Below are 12,820 nucleotides of genomic sequence, written 5' to 3' on the forward strand. Positions count from 1 at the left end.
ATGCTGAGTCAATGCTGGGCGGGGCCACACCTTGGACTCTCAGGACTCTTGATGCCTGACTATTGCCCTCTATTTAAACAGACCCAGAGATGGTTTGTGGGAGGAAGGTCACAGGAGTCCTGATTTGTTCTTCTCTCCAGCACGGCCATGTTGAATACTTCTTCCTCTCTTTGCTGTTCTTATCTGTCTTTTTACCTGGAGAATTGAGGATGAGTAGCAGAACCCACATGGTTGGGGTTGAAAGAGCCCAGAGTCTGACCTTAATGGCTATAGTCACAGAGGTACAAGGCACTGCATATCCGCCTGGAAAAACACATGAGAGAATCTTACCATTTGCTTTATTTATTTATTTATTTATTTATTTGTTTGTTTGTTTGTTTGTTTGTTTGTTTGCTTGCTTGCTTGCTTGCTTGCTTGCTTGTTTCATTCTTCCCAGGTCAACAAGGCAGCAGGACGAACAGAGATGAGACCTACTATTCCCTTACACAATGATTCAACCACCTCTCCCAGACTGATGTGTCCCAGGTAATCCTAAGATTGCTTGCTTTTTCATTAGATGATGCTTGATTGGAAAGATGTGGCCTCCTGTATGCTCATCGTAACTCCCCTCCTGACGGGGGGCCAACTTGGAGCTCTCCTATCCTGGAGCAAGAGAAAGAAATTCTGGTTTTGCTTCCTTCAAGCTCTTTTCCAGGATGGCCCAGACTATCTGCTCTAGCCTCCTTAAGAAGTCTGGCTCTCCCCACCCCAAAAGGCTAATGGAGTAGCAAAGGGTTTAGGGGCTCTCTCGGCATGTAACAAACCCCGCAAGGTCTGCTGCCCAGCAATCACTCTCAGATGCTTTCCACTTCTGTCTGCCCTTAGGAAGACTAGCTTTGTTGGAAAAAGGATCAGAACTGACTTAGGACTCAGCGATGCACACTTGGTAATAAATGCCTCTATTGTCAATAGAATGCAGAGTGCATATACCGAAGCTTAGATTGTCCCCTGGGGCCAAGGAGGATGGATTTTCTTAGGCTGCATAAGAGCATCTCACATGATAACATCTGGGGCGAAGTGCTGCAATGTCAACTGTGCCATTTGCAAATGCACTGGCAAACTTGGATGTCACGCAAACAGGGGAAGGCCTGGCTTCCCTTCCTGGCCAGTGGTTCAGATTCTCAGACTGAATTCCCTCACTGCCACCAGCCTTTCTCTGCTGCTCTGTCCAAGGTATTTGGATAAATGAGAACAAAGGAAAGAAAACACCCTGAGCCGCCAGCCCTCCCCTTTGGGGCCAGCCAAGCTATGTGGGCATGCTCCTGGGTGTCTCTTGAATTACAGTCAAAACAACAGGGAGAGCCTGCTACAGAGTTACTACTGGAGTGGATTTTATTTGCACAGTCTGGGGTATGTCTCAAGTGTCCAAGAGAGTCACCCGCGCTGCCGCCTTTTTCGTCCCCGCAGCTTCAGGCGCCTGGCGGGTAGGTTGACAGGCTGCTTCCCAAATGTCTCCATGATTTCTCTTATCCTAGCCAGGTTGGTCTTGCTGAGTGTGAAGTCACACCGAGTCGCTCCCATGTCATAGCCAACCATGCAGTTCTTGGTGGAGGTGATAAAGCCTTCTGCTTTCGCTGTGACCACGTATTCACCAGGGTTCAGTAGGCGCCAATAATCCCCATCGCTGGCTGAAAAAAGAAAGCAGGGGATCTCAAAACAGATCCTTTCGAGGACAAGTAGTCCGGCCCTACCCATCAGAGCTGACCTAAGCTCCTATGATCAAGTGCTTACAGCACTCTGGAAGCCAAGGCGTTTTTCTCTTTGGCTGCTGCTTTAATGTTTCACCAGGAAGGGGTTCAGGACCCAGGCTCCCTGCAGTGTGTAAGCCCAGTTGGAGATAAGATCTCCAAAAGTCTTTCCTATATGACAATACAAGCCATTCGTTATAAATGCGAACTCACAAACATTATGTCCTTGCCACAAAATGGCCTCTTGCAGAGTCAGCAGCTCATAGCTTCCTGGCTTCCCTCTGCAGAACTACGAATATAGAAGAATCAATCATTTCTAAAAAGGGAGAGTTCCCGGCTTCTAAAAGTTCAGGAAGAGACTGCCCAAGAGAAGGCCCTGGTATTTCACACTTACCCCAGCCCTCATTGTATGGCCATGGACAGAGAGACTTGGGAGAGACAGGAATAGGGATTCCAGGTAGGGCAGGGACTCAACACATCAAGGAAAGACCTATGAAAGCTGGCAAGCTGCAGGAAGGGCTGAGGAGGAGTCCTGATACTTCCCCAGATATACAACTAACTAGTCAGTTACCCAGATACACAACTAACTAGTCACTTACCCAGATACACAACTAACTAGTCACTTACCCAGCTATACAACTAGTCACTTACCCAATGAGTCCCATCCTTAGCTTCAAGTTGGTCAGAACAGCCTTAGTCAACAGATTTTGGGGCTTAAGTAATTCTCCATTGAGACAGACTGTTCACTTTTTCTTGTAGGCACAGATGCTGACTTCCTGTCTACTCATTTCCTTTTAGTCACTCTACTCACCTGGCCACACTCAAAGAAGTCATGTTGAGATTCAATTATAGGTGGGCTACAGCATAAGACATGAGCTCTAAAGGATGTCATGCCTTCACACAGAGACTATGGCAAGATCAGGGAGCAACTCCCACACAGAGACACCATCTTATGGAAGAAAAGTTGAGAGGGTAAAGGACATCTCTTGGTCCACATGACTCAAGGAACCCTGGGATAGAGAGTTCCTTAAAAGGAAAACCACATGCCAGGCTGACTGGCCAACCTTATACCCAGGACTGTGGAGCGAAAGGCTAGGAAGCATATATCTCTACATTCTCACATGTCTGTGTGTTATTGAACCCAGATCTCTGCATGCCAGACAAGGTCTACCACTGAGATACACCCCTATACCCCCAACCCTATGAAGAGTCTCTCATTTGGTAGAAAACTTGCATTCCCACTAAAGGAAGGCACACAAGGCAAGAGCTAGGGACCTCTGAAAAGCTCCCTCTCTCTCTCTCTCCCTCTCTCTCTCTCTCTCTCTCTCTCTCTCTCTCTCTCTCTCTCTTTCTCTCTCTCTCTCTCTCTGTGTGTGTGTGTGTACATACATTGACATGCATGCAGATATGTGAAGGTGCTCATGCATACGTGTGTTTGTGCAGAGGCCAGAGGTTGAGCCTCTCGAGCATAGTGTCTTCCTGACTGCTCTTTACTTTGTTACTTTGTTTACTGAGTCATGGTCTCTTGCTGAGGCTGGAGCTCACCAATTTTCCTAGTTTTGCTAGCCAGCTTACTCCAGTATCCCATTTCAATCCCAAGCATTAGGAGTGTAGGAGACTCTGCTAAACTAGCCGTGTTTACATGGGTGCTAGGGATGCAGACTCTGGACCTCGAGTTTGTATGGTAAATGCTTTATCTACTGAATTATCTCTACCCCCCTTTCTTGACTCTGAACGGAAGCTTGGTGATTCTGTCCTCTCACTTTGGCATGCCACCTTTGCTCTTTTAGTTTGTATTTCTTCCTCAGTGAGGGAACTCCACCTTGCCTTTTTGGTCTGTCTTTGTATCTGTTGGTTGCATTTCTTTCCTGGCCCTCGTTACCATCTGTAATATTTTTATTCTCCCTAACAACTCACTGTAGGTCTCCTCCGTCAGAAAGCATACGTGGTGGTCAGGGACATCCTTGTTCTTTGCAGCACTAGTTCTTGGCTCACAGTCAGTGCTCAATAAACCAAGTTAAAAGGAAGAAGGAAATGATGGGGACCATGTTTGCGTCACAAAGTCAGAACAAGAGATGTTGGTTCTGTAATCTAGAAATTTCCGTTTCTGAAGCATGGATCTGCTTGGCTTCCCTCTCTACCTGGCAGGTCTCTCCAAAGACCATGGACAATGTTTTTCTACCTTATAAATAGGGCTGTCCTTATTTCTTCTTCTTCCCCAATGACACTTATCCTAGAACCATGCACTAGAGGATATAGAAGGAGCCCCGTATTGAGTTCTGTCTGATTGAACAATTGAGTTAGTGTTCTGAGATAAACACTCCATGCAGTCACCATGTAAGGTTAACACTGTGGACACTGCTTGTCACTTTTAAAATGAAAGGGGCACCCCAAGCCCAGTGATTGCTCATTCATTAACAGTTCAAATAGGTGTCTTCTCAGTACTGGATAGCATGTAAAATTCTAATCCAAATTTCCTTTTAACAATAGTCTTTCTAGCTCCCTCTCTGTGGGATTCTGTTTAATGCCTCTGTTTACATTATGCAAGCTTCCACTGAAATGAAACTTGTCGGATCATATAAGCCTCAGACTAAAATCAAAGCAAATTCAGCAGTTCTGGTGAGAGCAGAGGGTGCTCGTAAAGAGCTGTGTGTGTGTGTGTGTGTGTGTGTGTGTGTGTGTGTGTGTGTGTGTGTGTGTAATCTGGGAGGCAATCTGCCCAGAGTACATGCTGGAAAATTATTTATAGGAGGAAGTGGAGGGTATGAGATGCATTTGCCATTAGCTCATCCAAACTGCCGGCTTGATTACAGAACTTGAGAGTCAGAGCCCATTAGGCAAAGCATTCTCATCTAGGCTTATAGGGCCCCAGGGCCTTTTTACCTCCCACTGTGTAGAGCCCCAGTGTTTCCTACATTGCCCACCAGGCACTAAATAGTGTGAGGAATGGTCAGGGCTCCTTTAAGTAGTACTATTTAAAACACAGATCCTACATAGAATGAATGGCCCCATCTTTCATTCATGCAGATCACTAGTATCCTGCTCAGTCTCTGGCAAAGTATGAGGGCTTGGTCCAGATCTATTGACTTGATGGATGGATGAATGAATGAATGAATGAATGAATGAATGAATGAAGAATGAATGTTCATAAGGAGCTATGGGTACAAATTTCCATGCAATACTGAGTGAAACCTTACAGACAGTGGCTGTAACATCTAAGACAAGTGGTAGAAAGAGTCAAAAGCTTGATAACAAAAGAAAAGAACACTGATGCTACACAACAGTCCCTAACTCCTCAGAAACTTCCAGTACAGCTGGAGTTTCAACAACTGCTCTAAACTGTCCCAAAGAAGGGGTAAGGAGAAGCTAAGAAGCCAGGCTAAGAAACTCCAATTGCAGGGGTCTCAGGAAGTTGGAGAGAGGAGATGCTGATTCAGCTCTGCACAAGAAATTTCTATATGAATACCCCATGCTAATCAACTGTGCCACCGGCCCCCCAATGAGTGAGTTTCACTGAAAGGAGCAGGTTTTTCTTACTGAGACAGCTTATACACACGCACAGATACCTGTCCGGATGTCATGGTTAACACCTTCCACAGAGATGATGGCATTAGAAATCCCTTTCCCTTGTAAGTCTCTCACTATGCCTTTGATGCCTCGATGAACCTGCAGCACACATGAGACCCAGTGAGTCACCAGCTCTGGATACCAATGGCACAGGTAAGTGGGGTGGGGTGGGGGGCAGGTAACACCAGCTCAGCCCTCACTGAGAAGTACCTCGTCTAGCTCAATATGTGCCTGGCTCTGCATGGACTTGGTAGAATGTTTTGTGGCCCGTGATCCAATAAGTTTCTCATTGCAATTAAAAACTTCCAGGTGAAAACATGAGGGCCTGAGAGTTTCCTTAAAATCCACCCACTAGGCCTAGGGGTGCCATGCAAAGACAGAATTCCAGTCCAGCATGTGTGTAGCCTTGGGTTCCCACCCTAGCACTGAAAAATGAAGCAAAATTCTCCGGAAACCAGAATTTAATTTTTGTTAATTTTATTTATTTTAGCTCGAGAGAGTGTCTCATTATGTAGTCCCAGCTAGCCTAGAATTTGCTAAAGACTCAGCTGGCTTTGAACTCAATATCCTTCTACTTCTGCCTCCCCAGTTCTGGGATTAAATGCTTGTACCACCAGTTTAAAATGTAATTTAATTTTAGCACGCATGCTTATTTGGACCTTCCTGGGTTCTACAGACTTAATAACATAGGTGTTAGAAACAAAGGAATCAGAGGCCATCAAAAAATAATCGCTTTGTATTGAGCCCATCTACTAACCAACCATGTCATATAACACCAGCAGCCAGACCCTGCACCCCAGTCTTCCTGTCTGTAGGATAACATGACAATCCATGATGGCTCAGCACCTTCTCAGTGATGGTCTGGACATGTTATCTACAGAGGCGATTTTAGCAAACTCAAGACAGTAGCTTCAAAATTGCCCAATTCCCACAAACAAGCCTTTCTCTTAAGTAAGCTATTCCCAGGAGGTTTCAGGACTGGGGCAGAAGTTGTACTCACAGCTTCCTGAGAGGAAGAAACTGGCTCCTACTCTCTGTACCAAGAGTCCTTCTGGAAACCATTGTAGGGCAGACTTGGCATAAGATCCAGGTGCCAACCGCAGTCATCTTGCAGAGGTGCAGCCATGGGCTACAAGCACCATCTGACTCTCCCATGACTGTGGCTCTCACACCCATCACCCATTTCTTAGCTAGTTCCTCTCCTCCCAACCACGTGTCCAGCATACCTGTTCCATGAACACAATCAGAGACTCCCGGTTATTCTCCCATTCCTCGGGCAGCTCACTCTCGTGTGGGTATTTATCGCAGCCCACGTAGATGGACAGCTCAAAGCAGTTCGTATGGAGGTAACTGAAGTCATTTAGACCTGTCAAGCCAACCAGACATTTTAACTGATTTGTACTTCAAGTGGCAAGGGGGAATGGACAAGAATGTTCAAGAACATTTAGAGCTCTTCAGCTGAACAGGAAACAGAAAGAATTTACTATAGATAAACAGAGGAAAACAAATGTGCCTGGAAAGCCATCATTAATAACCACAATGGATTAAGTATTTAATGCACTGTATTTGGCAGCTGTATAGGTCTCTGATGAGAACCTGAATGGTTCTCTGTTTCGATTCATTAAGATGGCTAACCTCTGTCCTATCTGCATGGTCTTCTCTGTGTCTCTTCACCCGCCTCTTCTGGACATGTCCATAAGGTGCATCCTACAGGCCACTACATTGTCCTCCCAAACTTAGTCATAGCTTAACCTCACAGATAAGACAAGTGATGTTGTGATCAATGAGAATTTCTTTCAAGATTTGTGTTTCTTCTGGGGGCCTAGACCATGTGTGTGGTTGCTTTGCAGCTGCTTGGCTACCAAACTCACCCAGTGAGTCCCAAAGCAACAGACCCGCATCCTGATGTGCAGATGGGAAGCAGCCAGCCTGTCCCATATGAGCATCCTAGGGCTGCTGTTGCAAATCACCGCATCATGGTTTAAAGCAAACACTCAGTCCCACGTGCTGAGGGGCCAGAAGTCCTCAGGTGTGTGTGCTCCCTGCAGAACCTTGTAGGAGCACACTCCTTACCAGCCTGGCTTCTGCTGGCCTAGGCATTTCTAATGTCAATCGCTTGACTCTGCCCAATCCTCTATATTTGCTTTTCCTCTTTGGGTTCATTTAAGGACACGTCTCACTGATGTAGCACACACCCAGTAATGAGCATCTCTGGGCCCTTAATTACATCTTCAAAGACTGTCTTCCCAATAAAGTAGCAATTTCAGGTGCAAAGAAGTTATAAAACAGACATGTTGTTGTGTGTGTGTCGGGGTAGGGGGTGTATCTTTCTCAAGTCATTACATACCCAGTATTTGTTAAATGAGTAAATTACTATCACAAGTGTCGAATGGTATAAAGTAGCCCAACCCTTGTGGTGGGCAGGGTGCCAGAGATTGGACCCAAGCCATTATCCATGCTCAGCACTGAGTCCCTCTCTACTAATGAGCTTCCCCCTCAACATTTCCACCTCTGAACGGGATGTGCAGCAAGCTGTGCTCTACAACAGTATGGCAAACACCATTCTGTGGGGAAGAAGATCCTCTAAGGACCCCTACCTGCTCCCTGGGGGCCAAAAGAAGGTGCAAGCTTAAGACACAAAGCTCTGTGTGGACAGAGAAAAGCGTGTTCTCCAAGAGCCCTCTTACAAAGGGTCTTTCGCTTTAGTGTCAGATTTTGGGGGTCAACCTACTATCACATCCTGAAAACAGTCTCAAACCTTTGGCAGCTTAGCCCTCTCTATTTCATTCCAGACTCCGGACACTTGGATTTCAGCAACTGTGACCTCTCAAGATAAAGCAAGGAAGAGTAAAACAGGGACAAGGGGCATGTGATGGGATTACATTCAGGGAACGCTTTGCGAGGGGCAGGCCAACTCTGAATTCATCTGTCTTGATTTATCTATCAACCTACAGTGAGATTCTGAGGGCATCCAGGGCCTATGGTAACTGCTTAGCCCAGGTCTTGACTGTTAGGAGGGATGGGCCTCCTTTGAACATAAAGATGTCATTAGCCTCACATTCTTTAGGCCCTGCTCATACTGAAATAATTGTACTAATTACAGTTATGGAGTGGGTCTCTCTCTCTCTCTCTCCCCCTCTCTCTCTTCCTTCTTTTTTTCTTTTTCCCCTTCCTATCTTCCTTTTTTCAAGAAGCACCTTCAAAGCACTGAAAGCCTGAGACATGCTGACAAAATGCCAAGAAACGTCAGCCCGGAGAAGCTTCATCCATCTCTTCTGTGATGATTCCTGCCCTTCAAGTAAGACTGTGCTAAGAATGTTCCAGACAGAAGGGTTTTGACTGAAATGTGCCTTCCTGTCTGAAGTGAATCAGGATCTGCTGCACAGCTTCGTAGCTCTTCAAAACCTTCAGGCCTGGCAAGAGACATCCTTTGTGACCCTCTCTGTGCCCAAAATCATTCCTTTTACCCATGGCACCTCCCCTCCTTGTGACTGCCAGTGCAGGTCTGCAGCCAAGAAGAGAGTCCTTTTGGAGTTCAGATGCACAGGCTGTCCACGATGGACACTGTGAACTGTCCAAAGCCTCACTCATAACTGTTTCCCCCACACTCACTGCTGCCTGCAGGGCAGGATAATGGGTGAGAAGACAGAGCAAGGGACTGGGGGGAAGGGAGGAAATTAGAAAGACAATTTCATTAATCTACAAAGGAAGGAATCTGCAGAGTCCATCACAGAAGAATGATGGAAAATACTCAAACTGCCACGGCTTTGACATAAAGTCCCCGAAATAATCACAGAATCGGGAGGGCAGAAACATCCACCACGGTCAGCATCAGTCTGTGGCAGTCTTCAGCAGCCTGCTTTCCATGACATCACTATTGTCCCGACACTGTCAAACTCAACAGGGTCCATTCACAATGTAGTCACAGCAGCAAAACAGTAAAGAAATATAAATAGATTTTAATCAGCTCTTCTTGTTGCTATATCTTTAGGGCTAAACTTGATTTAAAAAAAAATCTAACCAGTAGGAAATATTCCTGATAGATACAAACCAGTGTTTATTTTGTAATTTGTATGGTGCAGTGTGATTTGTATAGTGCAAAAAAAAAATCTCCCCTTGGATTGTTGCCAAGACAAAAATGGTGTCCTTTCTGATATGTTTTAAAGTGCCTATGGGAACAAATATATCTGTTTTATTTTTTTCCTTTGCCAAGAGAGGAACACACTTGAAAAGTATACGAAGACTGAATTTATAGAAAAATATACTGTCAAAATGAACTAGCATAGTGGGACATAGAACAGAGCAGAAATCATAGAATCTCCTGGCTTCCTTTGAAGTTGCTGTGGTGAAATATTCCAACAAAGAGCAACTGAGAGGGCATTATCTGGCTTACAATTCCAGGTCACAGCCCAACACAGTGGGGAGCTCAGAGCGGCTGCTCATACCCACAGCCAAGAGCAAAGAGAAATAAATGCGTGTGCATGCCTATCTGCTTGCTTGGCTATGCCCAGATCAATGTCTCCACTTTTGCTTACTTCAAAGACATTCTGTCTAGGAAATGGTGCAGCCCACAGTGGCCTGGGTCTTTCCCACAGCAATTACCATCTATCCCCTAAACATGTCCACCAGCCAACCCAATATAGACAAACCCTCACAGTAACTTGGGGCATTGATCACCTCCCAAGTCATGCCAAGTTGACAATTAAAGCTAACGTTACATAGGGATTTCATGATGAGCATTCCTGATAAAGGGGAGGCCATTGGGAATGAAACCTTAGGCTGAGTGTTTCTAAAATCAGCCAGACATGAATTATATCCACATACATTCTCTCTGTGATCCTAATATATCATAGAGGGAAACATCAGCACATTTTTAAGCTCAATTTTTCTAATAGAAAAGTTTTTTCTAAGAGAAAATTTATCTAAGGCCATCCATTATTGAATTATTGAAGCCAAAGTTGAACTATTAGATATGAAAAAAATTCAACTCCATTATTGCCTTGACAGTCCTCTCACTATCAAGAACAAAAAGATGGTTTGTGTCTTGTTGGAACCTTAAACTCTTGCAGATGACCTTAGACAACTTGCTAGTCTCATCCCTTGCAAACCTTGGCATGGAAACTATGGGGCTCTCTGGTTGCTGCCATGTGATTTGGGGGTATCTTGGAAAAGCCTCTCCAGGTCCATGTGGTGGTTATGCACAGCTGGTTTTGACATATGGCACTGGTGACACTGGATAGCTAGCCAATGGGCAGCAGATGTATGTGACTGTTTCCATCGCATGGCCATCTCAGGACACAGGAATTCGGCTGCATCACACCTGAGCCAGGATGCAGACTCACAATCTCAGACATCCCCTAGACTGGTGGTTCTAAGCAATGAGCCCTAAATTTGACAGCGATGTGCCCTGCTTCTTTCTCCCATCTACAGTCCTATGAAATGCAAATGTCTAAGTGGCTAAGGGCAAGACCTGACAAATTCCAGCTCTACCAGTTTTTTGATAGAGCAGAGTTCCAGCCATCTCCATGCCCTCTCATTCATAAACATGAGTAAGCTACACCCATCTCTGAAGATGCAGTAAAAGGGTTAAAGAATAGTCTTTGGGAAATGCTGAGCCCAATGCTTTGGAAGCCATTGCTGACCATCATGCTGAGCAGAATAAGGAGTTCGATGGCTAATCTTTGTCAGCTTTACTACATCTGTAATCATCTAAAACCCAAACAACTGGGCACACCTTTAAGAGACTTTCTTGACTGGATCATTTGAGGTGAGAAGATGTACCCTAAGTCTGGGCCACACCTTCTGGTGACAGCCTGCATGAAAGGACATGGAAGAAGGAAGCTTTTGCTCTTTGCCTGTTTGCCTCACTCTTGCTGGCAAGAGCATCTGTCCTGTCAGTGAAGCATTCTTTTGCTGGTATTACAACCTGTGTCTTCAGGATTCTAACATAGATTGAAGACCAACAGCTCTCTGGGAATTTCCCATGGCCCTAGCACCAGATAGGGACTGAACAACCATCTGATTCTTCCCCTTTCTGTCAGGAGAAAGACTTACTCAGACTACAACCTGTAAGGTACTAAGCCTGTAAGAGGAAGAAATGGAGGTAGGCCAGTTAACAGGCACATGAAGTGTCTTGTAACACAAGAGAAAGGAGTGGGCTTCATTTGAATCTAGCAGATGAGGGTGGGGGTGAAGTGGGATGAGAGAAATGGGGGGGAGGGGATTCACTGATTGGTATAAGAAGTGAAATGGGATCTCAAGCTCTAACCCGAGCCTATATATATGTATATATTCATTCATCCTATCAGTTCATCCTCTTAGAAAATCCTGATTAATGGAGAGAGGGCATATGGCAGAGAGGCCTGGTTTACTCTGGACTAGAATCTACAATTATTAATATTGCCAACTTGAGAGAACCTACAATCCTAAGAGACACACCCCTGTGTGTGATGGATTATCTATACTGTGTCAATTAAGGTGAGAAACCCTAATTGTGGATATTCCCTGTCATCCCCTGAGTTCCTGGACTGAGCAATAAGAAAAAAGGTGACTGAATATCAGTATCCATCTTTCTCTACTTCCAGACTATGCATACAATATAACCAGTTGCCTCACATTCCTTCCATAACAGACTGCATCCTCAAATATGAGCCAGCATACCCTCACCACACACACACACATGCACATGCACACGTGTACATGCACACACACACATACACATATACACACGCACATGCACATGTACACACACACATGCTCACATACACAGACACGCACATATGTATGCACACAAACATGTCAATACACCTGCACACATACACACATGCCCACATGCAAATGTGTGTGCACACACATGCTTGTACATCCCCACACACATGTGCACCCCTTAAATTGCTCTTGTCAGATATTTTGCCATGGAAACAAGCAAAGTAACTAATGCCCCATCCGTGGTCCTTGAGGACTTGATGTTAGACTGGCAGATAGATCTAAGACGTACTTCCAGCCACGGTGTGCCAGGAAGCCCCATTGACGGTGCCTTCTTCCTTCTGAAATTCCTCTGTGTGGCACACTCGCCTCCTGGCATCGGTCATGAGGCGGTGAGTGGAGGCATAAGAGTAAGCCAGCCAGCGGAACACGTGATCGTCGGGTGTCGGGGTGTGCTCCTGGGTCTTCCACAGGGACCGCACCATGTCGTAGGGGTATGCTACAACCAGCTCACCCCCCTGTAGGTTGCCTCCCAGCACAAACGGGATCTTCTCCATCCAAGCAATGATGGCTCTGGTCTCCATGGCCACCTGGGAGTATACAAATTTAACAAACAGAAGGTGCTTTGCTTCCTTAGCCTTCAAAACAGGCAAGTATTTGAAAAATTAGAAATTTTATGGAGTAATCTCAGCAATATTCAAAATTTCAAACTGTGCCCTGGGGAAACTGGGCTTTTTAGAAGCAATGGATTAAAAAAGGGAAGTCCAGGGAAATGTTGCGCTTTCACGATAGGATATTCTAGTAAATTCTTCACTGGGGGT

The 12,820-nt window shown here is 45.4% G+C and overlaps 1 protein-coding gene across 7 annotated transcripts in view; it reads right to left on the reverse strand.

Annotated features, from left to right (window-relative positions):
• Positions 1-320: 320 nt before the first annotated feature.
• The window catches only part of Cpxm2 (carboxypeptidase X (M14 family), member 2), a 110,427-nt gene continuing 97,927 nt past the window's right edge, over positions 321-12,820 (reverse strand). For 2 of the 7 annotated variants that reach the window (XM_087659841.1, XM_087659844.1), the window contains 5 exons: positions 12,292-12,589; positions 6,521-6,660; positions 5,294-5,393; positions 1,418-1,667; positions 327-642 (listed from right to left, as the gene is read on the reverse strand). In XM_087659841.1, coding sequence (XP_087515967.1) covers positions 594-642; positions 1,418-1,667; positions 5,294-5,393; positions 6,521-6,660; positions 12,292-12,589 — 837 coding nt within the window. In that variant the 3' untranslated portion in view covers positions 327-593. 7 annotated transcript variants of the gene reach the window in all.

The sequence above is a fragment of the Rattus norvegicus genome, chromosome 1 (assembly GCF_021556685.1).
Source record: "Rattus norvegicus strain SHRSP/BbbUtx chromosome 1, alternate assembly SHRSP_T2T, whole genome shotgun sequence".
NCBI classification, from domain to species: Eukaryota; Metazoa; Chordata; class Mammalia; order Rodentia; family Muridae; genus Rattus; species Rattus norvegicus.